Here is an 18611-nt window from a genome sequence, read left to right as displayed (position 1 = left end):
ATGATCCACTGTCTATCACCCAAGTGTTAGACTTGTTTGAAACCTGACTTGATAGTGCTGAATATAATACAAACTTCTCAGATTCAAGTTCTGTGTTCCTCTCTACTTTGGCGAATGATGCCTGCTGTTTTACTTTATCAGGACAATTAAATGACATGTGTCCGTACTGATCACATCTATGACATTGGATTTTTGACATGTCTTTCTTATGAAAGCTTTTCCCATGATGGGATTTTCTCTTCTTGAAGTTTCTCTTCTTGCCTTTCTTACGGGAGTCGGTATTCAAAATGTGGAGGTCCTCATCTTTAGTTTTGTGATTTCTTGCTTTCATTTGCCTTGACTCCTCAAGGAGGCAGTCACCCCTTAGTCGATCAAATTTTGTAAATTTATCCCTTGCATTTATGCCTTGTTTGAATGATTCCCAAGATTCAGGTAATCCATCTAGAGTAATCATTGATAGTTCTTGCTTCTCGACATGATAATCAAGTTTTTGCAGTTGATCTCTGAGTGAACCCATCCTCATGAAGTATGAGTTTATTGTTTCACCTTTATTTATACTTATGTGGTTCAACTGTCTTTTTAGAGCTAGGGTTTTGCTCGGATTGTTTATCTCATACATCCTTTCAAGGGTTTTGAACATTTCATAAGCGTTGTCATATTTTAATATAAGTGGTATTATGTGATCCCTTACTGCATCTATCACGATTTTTACAGCTTAATCATTTCCTTCATTCCACACAGTTTTCTCAGGTTCGTCTGCAGGTTCGGGCTTGTCTTCTTTTATTAATTTGATTACTTTGTTCTCTTTTAATACTATCATAATTTTGACTTTCCAAGCCACAAAATTTGCTGCTCCTTCGAGTCTGTCCTCGAATCTGATTGTGTTTGCCATTTTAGAAATCTTCGATTTGATATGTAAACTTCGCTTTTAGTCTATTCGGATCTTAGGTAGTTAGGCTCTGATACCATGTAAATGTAAATAGACTGTTATTATTTTCTGAGCAATCAGAATTCTGAGACAACTAGTTTAAAGGTTTTAGCGTAGAATATAAGGAATGTAAAACCGATTTTAATAGTCTTATCGATTTGCCTCTGCAGTTGAAAACAAATGATTATGTTTTAATACCGATCACTGTATTGTTTTCTCCTATCAATTTTTTTTCTTATTCAATGGAGAGGGTAGCGTATATATATCATTTGCTTCCATTGGATTGTGCCTCCACAGGGGGTCGCGATCCTATGTGGAACCACGTGGTTCCACATAGGGTCGTGACCCCTGTGTGGAGCCACGATCCTTCTACACCGGCGATCATTTCCTTAAGTAAACTCAACGATGCATTAACATAGCATAGCAATTTTGTTAGTTAATACTAACTAAATTTAATCTTAATTAAATTGCACATGACAGACTTAGTTTCTGTGCGCTGATAAAAAATAAGGAGATAGATTTATTTTTTCTGAGTGTTACGACTGAGACTATAATTAACACAAACAAACTTTGCTTCAGCTGTCAAGAGGACAGTCCTATGTGCTTGTTTTTGCAGGTTTTGAAGGCAAATTTAAGATGCCAAAATGGAGGGTGTTCAAGCTTTAAGCACCATAGTCAAGCCTAACTTAGAATTAGATAAGGTTGCTATCATGAGTGCAAGATATCAGTCTGAGCATCTCAACCTTTATCATTAATTCAGTTAATTGCTAAAAGTGTGAAAATGTAATTTTATGCTAGATGCAATTTCATTATTCAAATTGTGTATGTCTTTTATATTATTGATGGATTTAATAACGGTAATCTAGAATTCATTGTTTAACACTGTTTTGTAGCCTTCTATAAGAGTTTACAGGTTTTGCGAAAACAATTGATAAATCTAGGTTTTATATTGGGTTGTTTTATTACAAGGTAGTTTTTTCTCTCTACATTTCTATTCTCTTCCTCTAATTTGTGAAACCTTGTGCATCAATGTTTATTTCAGTTACCTTTGATTTGTCTTTGTGCATAAATTCTTGTTCTCTACAATGACTTCTAAAATTCATACGCGTGTCTGTGTTTTCTGAAAAGCAAAAAAATCTTTGCATAATGTGTTCAATGTCTATTCAAACTATTTCCTATGCGAAGACTAAAAATATTCCACCACATGTTTGTTTTTCTGTATCATTTTAAATCCCTAGTTCACAGCTTTTGAATATTGTATGTTTCGTGCACAATTTTATTTGTTTTTTTGCATAAGGGAGCTACTTCTTTCAACACAAAGGCAAAACACTTTTTTTTTTCTGATCTTCCCTCACATTGTGTAATGTCCCCAATTCAAATGCTAAATCTCTAGAACCAAACAACTTGAGAAAGCTCCTTGCATTATCTATATAAAGATAACAATGTATAAGCTAAACCAGATTGCGATTGTGATGAACGAAATAATCAATAGATTTAAGATTACAAAAACTATCAACAGAGGAATATATGATGAACAGAGGAAGCCTCTTGATAAGTATGGCCTTTATAGATACCAATTTGTAGTAAGCAATCAGACATGCGTAGCACTCCTTCTTTGGAAGGCATTCTATATGGGAGATCAATACAATTGGATACGATGACAATATAATTAATGAAGACGTTGACCTCAGTACAAGAGGTGGCAGTCTGAACAAAGGTAACTTACGTGGATATCCATGAAGCATTTACTCTCCAATCCAAGTTTACGTATCACCATGTTATGGATAAACGACATAAGCTTACATATATTAATTAGAGAGGACAATATCGGATAGCCATTGCCTTCATAAGGGAGTGATCACAATCAGGAATCGATAAGGAGATTGAGAATATTAATATGCAATGGAAAAATATACTGATTTATAAAGCCATACGATGAAGCACTTACAGAAGTAATTAGGATTGATAAATCATCAAACACTGATTGGATATGTTTTGGATAAAGCATCGATTAATAGAGGCAGCGAATTTACATAAGCAAATTAATCAATAGTCATTAACCGGTCAAAAGAGAACAGGAACGATTAATGCAAGGAGAGCTACGATTTTATAGGATATCGTTGGAGAATTATTTAAGGGAGTCGATAAAGTCACAATAACATAAACCAGTGATTATCCTAATTGGGTTGTTAGTTGTCTAATGAGCAATAATTATAAGTAAAGATGTGGCAGCGATTAAAGAGGTGATAAAATAATCATTAGTATGATCAATGTAGTTATGAAGAGGTGCGAACCAATTATGGAGAGAAGAGACATGTTTCTCAAAATGCATCCCTTCCCATTGCACAAAGATATAAGATAAAGTTCGAGCACAGTCCATCAATCATCAATTCAGTCTATCTTTTATTCTCCTATCCATTTTGGCATTCGCTCTTCCAAGAGTAGTTGCCTTTGGCATTTCAGTGGCAGAAGGAGCATCTCTATCTCTAATTTTTTTATCCTCGGTGGAATTTATCTATTGTTTTCTAATCCAGTCGGATTGTTCTTCAAAGAACCTTTACCGGAATCAAGATATCAATTTCTTAGGAAAGTAGTCTTATACCAGAAGGAGCACGATTTTCTGTATATAGAATTCGTAGATTGAAATAATATCATTCTGTATACTTTGAGGGGTATTTCAGATATTACATCAAACTATCCAGTCCACGCATTGTCCTTTTGAATAATATTATTAATGTCCGTCAGTTATATTTCATGGTCCTTATCAATTACAAGATAACATCAATATTATTAAGGGAAAAATAATATACCTTTAGTTTCCCGGAGTCCAGTTTGGATCTGCTCTGTAAGAGCAAAGTGCCCCGTAGCATTATCAGTTGTAAGCAATACTAAAAATCAGTCAATTCATATAGCACTCCATAGTATATCTTATTGGGTGACTTGTCAAGTGTATAGAAGATTATAAAGGATGGAATACCACGTGGGGAGTCTTTGATCTGACTGAGCTATCAGAATTAAGAAAAAGGACTTCAATAGAAACTCAGAATTATTAATAGTAGATTAAGCTTGCCCAAGTGCTTTGAGGGTCCCACACAATGATTAGTCATATTCCTATAATAATGCTTTGAGGGTCTCACACAATGATTATTCATATTCCTATAATTAAAGCATTCTAAAATAGTGTTTGCAGCAGTTAGAAAAGGTTTGGGAATTTCACAATTATCGGTTGTGATTCTAGCAGCAGCTCCACTAAAGGGAATGGGACCCACTTGAAAGACCTTTAGAATATTGGTTGTGATTTTTATTTCAGCCCACTTAAAGCCTTACAGATTATTGATGGTGATTTGAGCCATCAGCACTGCCCAAGGGTCAACAAAGGCCTAAGAGAGGTCATCAATATTTGAACATTTTGTTTGGGAATTAGCTATTTATTTTTCAGATTCGGATTTATCTAGTAGAGCAGAAGTCTACAATATAAAAGCACATATCTCAAGTATATAAATCAGAGAAAGCCATCAAGATAAGTTCCAGCTTTCGAAATTATTCTTAGCAATATGAGTTAAAAATTATAGAAAAATGTCTTTAAAATCAATGAAATTATATTTACAAATGTATTACAATTCTCACTTTATGTTAGAATTGTTGTTTCATGGCTAAATCAAGGTGAATCCCGAAAGGGGACATTACAAATTGTTAGTTGAAATTGTCATTACCATTTGGTGAGTCATAAAATTCCATTGTATGAAAGAAGTGACTTTTTTGAACACTAAGTTATAAAAGTTGTTGATATGCCAAATCTTTACACTCCCCCACTATTATTGTTTTTTATTTGTGATCATATAAAAGGGGCATAAATCACAGTAAATGAATCAAGTATCATAAATTATGGATTAATTCTATTAAGTAATCAAGGTAACGATACGTTAGATGAATTGGATCTCATCATTAAGATATATTGGATTGATTCCTTATAAAATAGTTTATGATGTAACCCTACCATAAGTTATTTTTTTTTCAATTGTGAGTATATTTTTTATATAACATCTCAACATTTGTTTGACTCTAAGTGAGTTCATTAAAGGTTTTGATGAATAATTATTTGCGAAATTTAAGGTTTTAGAAAAAAAAGATATCTTTTTGGCATTAAAATTGTAACTGAAACTATGAGCAAAAACAATTTTAGATAGGACAGCTAATGGCATAAATTATTTTTCTTGTTGGATGACAGCTAAGATGATCCCACTTTTCTTTTTGTTTGCTGGTGGTCCTATTGGATCAGGAAAGCAATGGTAAGATATCTATTCTAAATGTTACTACAGTGTTTTTATGTTATTGTGCATTCTTTAAGAATAAGATCTTTTAGATGAACGTCTATCTTTAATGCTTAGAACAAAGATATAAGCAAACTACATATTAGTATTTTTTTTTCTCTCTTTTAGGACAGCACAAAATAGAATGACATATAATGATCAACCTTTCTCCAAATTTGAAAGGGAAGCTCCCTTGTAACTAAAAACTAAACTAAATCCTTGAACTTACAGAATTGAGCTTTAGCTTCTAAAAAATGCACAAAATATCTTTGAGGATTTTAGTATCCAAAAGAAACTAAACTAAATTAAACACCCCTCCTTTTGTTCTCATGTCTGAGCAAAGGGCTACAAAAAAACTTCTACACAAAATAAGATATGCTGTGATATTCTAACTGGAGCAAATGACCTAACTTATGATAAATAAGCACACACTGCACACACTTTCTTTCTGGCTAGAAGGCATCTAGAATGTGCACATAAAGAATTGGAATTGTGAAAAAAACAAGATACTACCAATCGAATAAAGGAATTCTCAAAACTACAATACAAATCCTACAATATTCATTAATTACTATTCAATCTGCTAAATGTAACACCCCACCAAAGAATCCAAAGGAAATACAACTAAACACTAGAATAACATAGCAAATATTTAAAAAAAAAACTCAATACATTAAACTATCTAAATTACTTTAACACATTACTTTCAACACAACACAATGATAAACTATTATATTGTTTAGCGGAAGGCTTCTAAACACTATCCATACATAATAAAGTTGCCTAGCGGTCACTTCACTCTCTCTTGATCAAGGTTAGGCCGTATGCTAAGAATGCAAAAAAGATCAAACGACTAACTCCAAGGTTCCTTTATGCACGGACGTGACTCAGTCGGTTGATGTGTTCTATTGGTAATCCAAGGGGCCTTATGTATATTCAAAGAAGATTCTGATAGTTTTGCGGATTCAAGGATAACTTTGTGAATGATTTGCAATAAAAAGCTCTTTTCTTTTTTTGTATTTTTTGGATTAAGGTATGCAGAAAGTAAATGGGAAAGGGTAGAGAGAACTATACTAAATCTAATCTAATCCTAAGAACAAAGAGATGAGAATCACTTGTGCGAAATCAAACCACGCTTCGCTTTGCCAGCATAGCACAACTACACGAAGGTGGTGCAATCTTCAGAGGTCGTGTAATAGTTTTTTCAGATCACCAATGAAAGCCATTAATTAGAACAACATTCACCCGATGATCGAAGTTAAGCCGACACATATAAATGCTCAAACCAACCTTACAAAGTCAACAACAATCAGCTGCAAACAAAAGGTATGAGCTTAGATCTCACAACAAGCAATCTCATCAAATCCCGTTCATCTAAATTCCAAAGCAAATCTATTCTAATAAAAGAGAGCGAGACCATGCAAATCTTGAAACAACACAAGAATACACCAACAATATGAACAATGTATTAAGTGGACTGCTTCAAAACTCATAGCAACAATTTCAGAAATCAATCTTTCCTCCCTCTACAAATGAGAGGGGTCACCCCTTTATATAGGCCTTTGGCCATGAGGACATGTAAACCCTAATTAGGGTTTCACCCTAAAAGATTCCCCACACAGGATGCAACAAGGTGGGATCAACAATTAATGCCCATGAAACCCATATACAATTAATTCAAACATGCCTAGAATGGCATTCATTTGTGCATTAAATGCACCACTTACATCATGTTTGCCCAACATACAGTGATTATTCCCCATGCAAAATGTTCATGTAGACATAAATGCCCATCACTCCTCCATACGATGGCGACATACGGAAGGAATCTATCATAAAATCATAAATATGGCGGGTGCATGCAAAAGATTCTTCATGCAATCAACATGCATTGACCGGCCGTCGCCTAGTCAAAATATTCCAACAATAAGTTTGCCACCACTACTCGGTCAAAAGATTCTCGTTCAGGAATGGGCGACCGTTGTCTCGCTCTTTAATTGCCTAAGTGATGAATTTGGCGATGACGGCTTCTAGTTCTCTTACGGAGACACTTGACACACTCTCAATATCGAACTCCATCAAGGTGATTTCCTTTTCGCTCTTGGGGAAGAAGTTCTCCCATTCTACTCTCATTTCTCTCACCTTCTTCATTGTGCTAGAAAATGAGGAAACATTCTCAAAATGTTCTTTTGAAAATGAACCTACGAAGAAAAACTCATGCAACTGAGCTCTCACGAAGTTGACAGTTAATCTATCTTCATTCAACTTCTTTGTGAACAGTGCTTCAATCATGCCGATAACTTCTTGCACCCTTCTAATTGAGTCTTTTAAAGTCAAAGACTCCATGTTAAACCTTTCGAAGACATTCTTTTCGGAGCAAACGATGCAGAACCATCGGGAAAAATCATAAATCTCATTCTCCTGAATTACTTTCCCATCAATTAGTGTTTGCTTCGGAACTTTCATTAGAGCCCTGAGTCGCGGAATGGTCAAGTCCTAATAGATGTGAACATCCTCCCATAGACATTCCTCTACCTCCAATCTATTCAGAAGGACAACAAATCTGGAATGAAGACGAGCTAAGTCTTCAATGAACTTTCCAGCTGCAGCAAAGACGTCTTCCACCCATTCCTTGGAACTCAGGGCCATTTCCCTAATTACTTATGTTTCATCAACGACTTCCTTAGGGAGAGAGGAAGGATGAATAAAAGATGGATCTGCTTCTTTGAGCGGTTGCTCGAGCCTCCTGATATTTTCGCACAAGGCCCTATTTTCTTCCTTCAACCTTTTGCATTTTGCCTTTGTTTTTTGCATCTTTTCTCTCATAGCCAGGGAAGATCTTTCAAAGTCTTCTATCACTTGCCTTGTGGAAGCACGCCCTAGATCAACCTGTCTGATCACGTAGTCCTCTGGCGTGATCTCATTCCTGTCTTTATCTGCTACAGGCTCAACTATATGCAAAGTCCGAGATTCAGATTCATCCCTCACGACCTTGGAGAATTTCCGGGGAGTCTTCTTCTCTACTGGCTGATCCATTCTTTTCAAAAGCTCTTCAAATTCCTGTGCTAGATCAATTTCTTTTTTCTAGCTCCTTTCTTAATCTATCTTTCAGCCAATCAGGAGCAGGAATGGATTGATTCTGAATCTCTATCTGCTCATGCTCCAATGAAACTTCTTCCATCTCTCCAAGGATGGCCTCTACGAAGCTATCTTGGTGTGGCTCTTCTGGATGGTGAGGAAGTTGTTTGCTTTCAATTCTTGGCTGATTGGGCCTATGTGTAGCGTTGACGCTAAGAACATCCTATGCTGGGGCACTGTCAAGAACATTATCTTGGAGTGGATTGGCTAGATTTTTCTGAGTAAACATTTCTACCTCCTGCACGCTGGAAGAGCTAGCCGGTGATTGCATCCTTTACACCCTTGCCCTTTTCTGCGGTGGCTCTTCCTGTTGAACTTTCGGCTGGATTTCCTGTTGGGCTTCTTGCGAAATTTCCTATTGAATCTCTGGTTGGGTTTCCTTCCTCCTTGTCATCCTTGGCCTCTTTGGAGCACTTTTTCCTTTGTCAAGCTCGACTCCTTTCTGTCGAACTTCTCCTTCTGCCTGAGCTTGTGAAGATCCTTCGGTAGCTTCACTATGAGAACCCAAATTTCCCAATAACTAGTAGCTTAGGCAGACATTTCCTTCCTCATTTTTCTAATATGCCTATCAACCCAGTGTTTGGTAAATTTCAAAACAAGTGTGGCTAGAGTGTCCAGATCATCAATTCCAGGCTCTGGTCAATCTGGAAGCTAAATGGGTTGATCTTTCACCTTTTTGAATTTTGGTTGCGTTAGGTCCGAATCCTCCTTCACTTGATCCGCACTTGGATTATTTCGCCTATTTCATTGGTGTCAAGGGGCAGCCTAGAATACATTTTCTTCCTGACTTCAAGGTCATCCTTGGCACCTACCCAATAATCCTCGAGGTGAAATTTATGCACAAATTTTAATCTGGCAACCTTCTTGATTTTACGATAGGGATTGTAATAAGACCTGGATGTATAAAATGGTAGGCGATAGAATGCCAACTCCTCTGCTGCTTTCTTAGCTGCTGCCAAATTCAGGCACACCTCCTCAGTCACCTAGGACAATAGGAAATTCGATGGTCAGCTTCTTCTTCTTCTTCTAGATTTGGTCATATGCTGTCAGCTGTCTCAGCAGTTCCAGCAACACCAGCTTTGTCAGATGGATACCTTGGTAGTTTATACGGCTGGTACATGAATCCTTGTTACCTGATATAGGTGAACTTTGGAAATTGCAGATACGTGGCCCCAAATTTCTGCACTACAGCCCTGGCCTGCGGTGACACCCTTGTGTGGAGCTCATTTTGTATAAGTCTAGTCAGGTACATGGTGAAGGTGTCTGTTGGTGTAAATAATTATTCATCATGGATATTATTACACTTTACTTAAGTTTACTTAGGAAATGCATTTCATAGTAGTTTGGGTATGAGACACTTGGGTGTTTGTGCCACATTGGAATAGTGTGTGTAGGAGAATTTCCACCTTTTATGGTGTGATCTTGTTGTTACACTCTACATTTAGTGGGTGATCCACCTCATGTAGACTATTATATTATTTCTCCTACCTACCCACACCTATTTCCTACCTACCCTTGTTTCTTATTGAGCCACATGTCATGTTTGTGTGCTCACATATCCATATAGCCTTGCCTATATAAGCAGGCTTATATTCATTGTATGTAATGCTTAATGATCCAGTTGATCATATTTTTCATCTTGATAGAATATAGTTTATTTCTATCATCTATTCTATTCTCTCTTATTTGTGCTTTCCATTGCATCTTGATCTTGGCAAAATCTCACATGGTATCATAGCCATTAGAGTGTCATAGGTTTGCCAATTGAGAGAAATTTGATGCTATTTGGGGTTTGCATTTTGGAATTTTCTATTGCAGGTTATTATTGAAGCTTGATGGATCAAATCTGAGGTTACCATTGGATTGAGGAGGTCCAAGAAAGTCAGTTTTGCCTTTTGTTTCATCCAAATCGGACTTCGGAGGCCAAATCTAGAGGCATTTGAAGTTTGAAGCCGCGACGAAAATTTTCCAGAAATTATAATTTTGCAGGCGATTTTCAAATAGCGATATCTCACTCATTCGAACTCCTTTTTTTGAGCACTGTTTTTTGTTTTGGGGTAGAATTTCGTGATCTGTACAATGGTGCAGGATTTTTCTATTTCTCGGATACAGGTTTTTCGGAAATTGTGAAATCCTGATTTTTACAACTTTGGAGGCTTCATTTGGGCTCATATGGACTCCTTTTCAGGTGCCATTTTTTTTGAAAGTGCATGTTTTTTCATCTACTTTCATAATCTGCTATTTGTTTGCAGTAATTTTAAGTAGAAATTGTACTTTCATTATTTGGCCATTTTTGGCATATTTGGTACTTGCATTTTGCTTGGATCTCAGTTTAGATCACTAGCAGTATTTGTTTAAGTCTCTTAGATCTCATTTTGAGAAGTTGTAAATTGAAATCAGAAGTCCACTTAGCCTTGTTTTGCAAGTGGCCTATTGTACACGCACTACATATAAAGTGCCAAAATCATCATTTTTGGTGGGTACTTTGATTGAGTTAATTTGGGGGGGTGTCTCTTGTGCTTTTGTGCTTTTGTGTTCCTTCCTTTTTGCTGCTATGGGTTCTTCTAAGTTTCCTCTCTTAACTCCTCATAATTATGCTACTTGGAAAATTGATGCATGGAGTAAACTTATGGAAAAATGACTAACTCATTACATTGATGGAACTATTGTTGCTCCCGCTGATCCTAAGGTTGATCCAGTTGGTCACTTGGATTGGCTCACTAAAAATATCATGGCAATTGGTACCTTAAGAAAGTATGTATCAAAGGATCTCATTTTTCATATTGAGAAATGTACTCTAATCAAGGATGCTTGGCAAAAGTTTCAAGACTTGTATGGTCAAGTTGATGAGATTAGGGGATATCAAATTGATAGTGATCTCACCATGTTGGATCCCAAGAACTTTGATACTATACAAGATTATGTCACTAAGGCAAATGAGTTGAGGGCACAACTCAAAGATTGTGGCATTGATAAGAAGGATACTCAATTGATATTCAACTTGATAGGCAAGCTTCCACAAGAATATGCAACATTTGTTTCTAGTTTCCAAACCCATAGGATGACAATGGGTTCAAGCTACACAATGCCTACATTTGATGCTTTCAATGAAATGTTGATGATGGAACAAACTAAGTTGATAAGCATGGGGCATTCTTAAGGCTTCTAAGTCTCAAGCATTAGTGACAAATCAAGAGAACAAAGGAAATCAAGGAAAGGACAACTCAAACAAGAAGAAATGGCAATCAAAGCCTAAGGACAAAGCACCATCTTCTCCACAACAAGGAGATACATCCTCTTCCAAGAGGGATAATTCACCAAAGAGGGAGAGACCTACTTGTGCCTATTGTAAAAAGGTTGGTCATGAGGAGCATCGTTGTCATTCTAAGAAGATTGATGAGCTCACACATATCCTCAAAAAGCATAACATTGATTTGCCTAATGTCTACAAGAAGGATGATTCATCAACTTCCACTTCCTCACATTCAAATGGAAAAGGGCAAGCATTCATGGCTTCTACAAGTGGGAAGGCTCACTCTTTTGGGACAAGAAAAGGAAAAGCTCTTTGTGCTACTACCAGTCATGATTCAGAGAGATGGCTTCTAGATTCAGGGGCTTCTCATTGTATGGCATCTTCACAGTCTATGTTCTCTACATTTGAGCCTTGCACCATGCCGAAGATTTTGATGGGCAATCATACATACATGGATGTGATTGGGAAAGGATCTATTGACATTGGGGATAACTCCTTCAATAATGTGTTGTGTGTACCCCACTTGACAAACAATCTCCTTTCCATCTATCAAATCACACATGGCGCAACTAAGAGAGTTGTGGAGTTCACACCTAAGTCAGTTTTCATTAGAGATTTGGAGAGTAGAGCTATCATTGCGACTGGGGTGGTTGATCATGCATCTCGGTTATACTTCTTTTCAGATTTTGTTGATGATGATGATTTCACATTTGATGATTCTACACATGTTGATCACACTTCTTGTGATGGTTCAGATTTTGAGGAGAATTTTGGGCACTTGAACATGGGGATTCTCACATGTGAACCCGTTCTTGAGTCTTGTATTTCATCTCCTCATATTGATATCACATCACCTATTGCACCTGATGATGCGGATAGTGCGACAGTTTTGCCTTCATGTGATTCAGTGCAACAGGATATTCATTGTCTTCCAGCTTCAGATTCATGGGATGATTACTTGACAAACATTGCAGGTTTATTTATAGAATCCTACATTGCAGATTTGGGAGACATCATTGATGACATTCATCTTCTCTTTGATGAAGGTGATCCTTCTTCGATTGTTGCGAGGGAACACTCTGACCCTCTTGTTCATTCTCTACATGATCATTCTTTTGAGGTTGACATGATTGTGGATACTTATGTACAACAGTTGGAGGAGGTCTCTTTATTTTTTGAGGAGACATGTGAGTCTTTGGGACATGTTCTACATTCATCTCCACTAGATCTTGGAGTGCCTTTTTCAGCAGTGTCGCATAGTTTACCACCTTTGGAGGGGGTATCTTTCAGCATCGACATGGGGACACTTGAGCAGTTTTCAGAGATTCCTTTCATCATGAGTTTTCTTCATACATCTTCCCTTCATGATTGGGGAGACTTCATGGATACACCTTTGGTTTTGTTTCTTCCTAAGGGGAGGAATATTGTTCGACGTTCGTGGAGCAGTTTCTTCATACATCGAGCTTCTATCATTGGTGCAGATTCCACATTGAGGGGGGGCTTCCTAGCTTCTCTTCTTCTCTCATATGGGGGGGACTTTTTCCTCACATGGGGTTTTGTCCTTCACATTCTTCTATGAGAGTTCTCTTGTATGTTTTCATCTCTCTTTTGGGGGAGGGTTTTTTCCCATTGGGTTTTTCTCTCTTTCCCCACTTTGTGAGAGATTTCATTGCATTGGTTTTCATGCATTTGCATTTGTACATGGGTACCTAACATGGCCTAGTAGCCGGGACCCATCTTGCATTGCTTAGTTGCATTGTAGACTTAAGTGCTTTCCCGTAAGTTGCACTTAAGGGGGGGTGTTGGTGTAAATAATTATTCATCATGGATATTATTACACTTTACTTAAGTTTACTTAGGAAATGCATTTCATAGTAGTTTGGGTATGAGACACTTGGGTGTTTGTGCCACATTGGGATAGTGTGTGTAGGAGAATTTCCACCTTTAATGGTGTGATCTTGTTGTTACACTCCACATTTAGTGGGTGATCCACCTCATGTGGACTATTATATTATTTCTCCTACCTACCTGTTGTGACCATTTCACACATCACCCCATTAAATGGGGACCCCCTCTTTTTGCTCTTGTTTTGCCTGTTCTTCTCTCTGCTTTAGGGTTTTGAATTAAATGAGTGAGTCGTCTGGATTAGGGTTAAGCCTTAGGGTTTCCTTTGATATTTTCAAGTCAAAGTCCAGTCCAATTTTGACAGATTATTAAGCACCCTCGCATTGATTGCAATTTTGAAATAAGATGAGCCTGCCAGGAAGTCAAGTTTGTCTCAGGATGGGTCCAGTTAAGATTTTGAGGGCACATTCAAGTTAGGTCTAAAGTGTTAGCATTTCAATGATGGAATTGTGCAATTTTGTCCGAGTGAATTTTGACCAAATTTTTGAAGGTTTACTAACTGGCCCCTAGCCTTGGAGATAACTTAATTTTGCCTTGTCAAGTGATTAAAGACCAAAAATGTGGATATTTTGGCCTGCAGAGGTGAAATCGCCCCTGTCCCTCACCCAGGGACCAGGGCGAAAATGATATTTAGTGCAAATTGGTTATTGACTTGTTTAATTTGTTTTATGCAGGGTCTCCGGGAGAAGAAATTGGACGTAAATTGAATATTGTGATGAATTTTGAAGATTCAAGACAAGTTCGCTCCTGTCCCTCTCTCTTCGGGACCAGAGCGATTTTCCTCAAACACACCTTCTTGGACATTTTTTTTGGATTTGGGCTCTTGGTCATAGCTTGCAAAATGATGATATCTTTCCCAGCAAAGGAGAATTGAGATGAAAATTGTGAAGATTTGACCCTAAGGAACAAAATCGCTCCTGTCCCTCACTGAAGAACCGGAGCTTGTTTTTCAAAGTTGCACTGTCCTTGCAGGACCAAGACAATTTTTTGATTGGAAGAGATCAAGGAGAGCATGTTTTGTCCATTGAATATAATTTGAGCGACCAACTAACAAGAAAATATGCTAAAATGACAAAAATCGCTCCTGTCCCTCACTGAAGGACCAGAGCTTGAATTCCAAACTTGCGTTGTCCACACAAGATTTAAGTGATTTTGCGATTTAAGGAGGTCAGGAGAAGAATGCTTTGCAATTTTGAATATAACTTGAGCCGTCTACGAAGTTGAAAATCAACCCAAATTGGTTAAGGCGCTCCTGTCCTTGACCAAGGGACCAGAACGAATTTCGAAGGTAGCTCCTGTCCCTCTCCCAAGGACCAGAGCGATTTTCCCTCAAGACAAGTTTTTGGCCAAGGCAAAGCGAATTTCAAGCTTGATATGAAGGAAAGAGGGCATAGTCACTCCATTTGAAGATAATTTTGAAGGTTGCAAAACGCAAAGTGAGCCCATAATGGCCAAGGCGCTCCTGTCCCTCTCCAAGGGACCAGAGCGATCTCCTCATAAGGCAAATTTCTGGCAAAGTTAAAGCGAGTTTTTAGTTTGAGATAAAGGAAGGAAGGCTTGATCACCCCGTTGAAGATAATTTTGAAAGTTGGCGAAACACAAGTGAGCTTATAAATGCAAGATCGCTCCTGTCCCTCTCCAACGGACCAGGGCGAAATATAGATTGTCTAGCCTCCCTCTCCAAATTTGGACAAGTCCGAGCCTAGACACATGATGGCAATGATATTTGGAATGCCTCAAAGAAAAACGAAGTTGCAAAGACCACAAGCATTTGATGAAATTGGCTAAGGCGCTCCTGTCCCTCTCCCAGGGACCAGAGCGAAATCTTCAAATTTGCCTGATTGCCTAACATTTTGAAGTGCTACTGTCGTTTACAAGACTCGAGATGGGATAAGGAACAATGTTTTACGCCTTGAAGAGAATTTGATGTTGATATGATTAAGGATTTGTGCCATGGACTAAATTTCGCTCCTGTCCTTCACTGGAGGACCAGGGCGATTTCTATAAAATCAAGCATCTCCCTCCAGAATCACGCCAAGGCAAGGTTTTACGAAATGAGAAACGCCTTTTGGAAAACGATGGACAAGGAAACATCCACAAGAATTGACAATTTTTGGCTCAAGTATAAAATTCGCTCCTGTCCTTCACTGGAGGACCAGAAGGACTCGTTTTGTCTTGAGAGGGCGAATTGAACATGCATTAAGCGAACAATAGGGATCATTGATTGCCTCACATCACAAATTGACAATTTGGAAAATGAGGATCAAGGACAAAAAGATGAAATCGCTCCTGTCCCTCACCAAGGGACCAAGGCGAAAATGGTTCTAAAGAGCATTCATTAAAAAAAATTGAATAGATGAAACTCAAAGTCACCAATGAAAACCCCATTTTGGACGTAAAGGAAGAAATTTCGAACGTAAAAGGCAAGAAGTATGAGGTCTAGAATAAAATTGCTCCTATCCTTCAGTCAAGGACCAGGGCGAAATTGCTTTAAAACAAGTTCCTTCCAAAGATGAAATAAATTAAACCCCAAATGCCAAGCAAGAATGCTATTTTGGACATCCAAGATGAGACTTGGAACGTGAGAAGCGAGAGATACAAGGCCAAAATGAAGGGGCGCTCCTATCCCTCTCCAAGGGACCAGAGCGATCTTGTTAATATCTATTGTTTTCCATGCTTGGGCGCCAATATCATTCAAATTGCATTAAATGCCAAGTTCGATAAAACCTTGAAACATTTTGAAATTAAATTGACATTTAATAAGTGCGCATGGTATTTAATAATTAATTTTAGCCTTTTAAAAAATCGAAATTTAATTGCAAAGGCATTTAATTAATTAATTAAATTATTAAAGGAAAGGAGTGCGCTTGGGGTTTTATTTTAAATATTTTATAAAGGTCGGCCTCCTTTTTATTTAATTTTGTTTATTATTTGCTTCATTTCCACCAAGTCGGCTTATGGGAGAGTATAATGGTGAGCGCCTATATAAGAAAGTTATTGTGAAACATTTTGATCCATCATTCAATCATTGTTTAAGTGCGATTTGGAGAAGCAATAGAAGGAGCGAAATCTCATCCAAGGAGAAGTGCGAATCTCATCCAAGAAGGAGTGCGAACTTCGTTGGAGGTGGAGCGAATTGTTCCCCAAGACGTTGAAGACCCACAAGGTGGTGAAGTTGATGAGGGAGGTGCCTTTGCTAGAAGACTTCGATCTTCATTTTGCGTAGCAAATTTCTTAATTTTTGCATCTTTTTTAGAGATAGTTCTCAAAGAAAGGTATGGTGAAGATCTCCCTTGTTTAAATTTTGAAATTTTGAATTTCCAATTGCATCGTCATATTTAGGAAATGATAATTCAAGGATTTATCATGAAGTTTCCTAGATTTAAACTCTTTCTAATCTATATTTCTACATTGCGAAGCATGTTACTCATTATGAAATGTTGTGTAGGTGTCAAGATGGCGACCCCAAAGCCAGGAGCATCCACCAGTCGTCCAACCCTCATGAAGGAAGATCAAAGGAATGAAGAAATGGAGACCAAGATTGTGTCAAAATGGAGCAACATTGGAGATACCAACTTGGGAAACTTCAGTGTGAAGAAGTTTCGAGAGGTCCCTTACATTGGAAAGCCATCACCTGTCGCAAGGAGAATAATTGAGAGTGGCATTATCAAGGCGGCCGACTTCCCTCCAACAGTCCAGTGCCATGAGCTGATGATCGAGTGTGCTCGCCATTATGACCCACAGTGAAGATCGATCGTGTCCAAGGAAGGAAACACTTTGGCTTATCTTTCAGATGAGGCTATCAGTGAAGCTCTTCACCTACCAGAACATAAGGATATGATTTACAAAAGCTTGGAAGGAGCTAGATCCATGTACGAAGATGATCCAGATACTTGCTTGAGCATCATCAACAAGAATTGGCTACTCAAAAGTCGTCCTCGCCTGAGCAAGATTCCCAACACACCATATAGGATCGACTTCCAGGAGGAGTACAGAGATTTGATAACCTTACTCAATCGAGTTACAGGGGCTCCTCAAGCCTTCTATTTTGAGAAGTGGATGTTCTTCTTCATCCAAGTGATAGTTCAAGGAAAAGGAACAATTCATTGGGCTAGAATTATTAGCCATTGCTTGGACGTACAGTTGAGAAGACTGAAAGCTACTAAATCCTTCCACATGAGCTCGTACATCATGTATGCCTTGATCAGGAGTTTTGAATATGCAGGACTACCTCACAGAGGATCGATTGGAAGAGGACCTGGAGAAGTCAGAGTTTGTGACTCTTATGTTCATTTGCATCATCCACCTGGGAGTAATTACAAGTTAGTCAATGATACTTTCACAATGAATATCACCAGGACACTGCAAGGCGGGATTCATAATCGGCTGTCTCAGGAGGCACAAGAACTTGTAAAGAGGTATGGTGCTTGGTTTATCCAATTCCAGAAATTTACATATATTAGAGTTCATGGGTGTCCTTCACCTCCATACATGTTGCCGAGATATCCGACAGACAGGATAGTACTACTTGAGGTGACTAGGCAGTTGGCAGCTTATGCGAAGGCATTCAGACACAGGCATGGAAATGGGATTCCTGTACCTATCATACTAGGGAATTCAGTTGAGGTATGTCCTAATGCTCCAGCTTTAGATGATGCAGAAAGGGAGTTGGCCTTATATTCATTTTCATTCTTTTCATTGAGAGAGAATTTTGATCCTTATGGGCATATAGAAGATACAGTTGGTAGAAAATACAAGCATGAATGTCAGGTAGAGGACTTTTGGATGAATCTCTCAGATGATTTGGAAGTGAAAAGAAAGATGCATTCCAGATTGCCTTTGGATTTCATCAGGAAATGCAAAGTTTACAGAGTGGCCGATCAAGCTCAAGACAGTGGCAGGCACCTCCAATCCTCTTATGATAGAGAGGACAAGGCAGTAAATTGGAATGAACCTGAGGTTGTGGACTTGAAAACTTTGATGGCTCCAGTTTTGTCCTGTACTCGCAGATGGGTTGATGTGCAACATCAAAAGTTGAGAGAGCAAAATATATCAATGACTTTTACTTTGGAGGAAA

General features: G+C 38.0%; 1 protein-coding gene across 2 annotated transcripts in view; it reads left to right on the top strand.

Moving 5' to 3' along the window:
• Nucleotides 1-18611, top strand: part of LOC131054538 (epimerase family protein SDR39U1 homolog, chloroplastic) — a 296281-nt gene that overhangs the window by 198989 nt on the left and 78681 nt on the right. For both annotated transcript variants that reach the window (XM_057989068.2, XM_057989067.2), the window contains one exon: nt 5157-5217. In XM_057989068.2, the coding sequence (XP_057845051.1) occupies nt 5157-5217 (61 nt within the window). The remainder of the gene's footprint in view (nt 1-5156; nt 5218-18611) is intronic.

This window comes from Cryptomeria japonica, chromosome 7, assembly GCF_030272615.1.
Source record: "Cryptomeria japonica chromosome 7, Sugi_1.0, whole genome shotgun sequence".
NCBI lineage: Eukaryota > Viridiplantae > Streptophyta > Pinopsida > Cupressales > Cupressaceae > Cryptomeria > Cryptomeria japonica.
The sequence above is the reverse complement of the archived record's forward strand: the minus strand, read 5'-3'. Positions and strand labels throughout refer to the sequence as shown.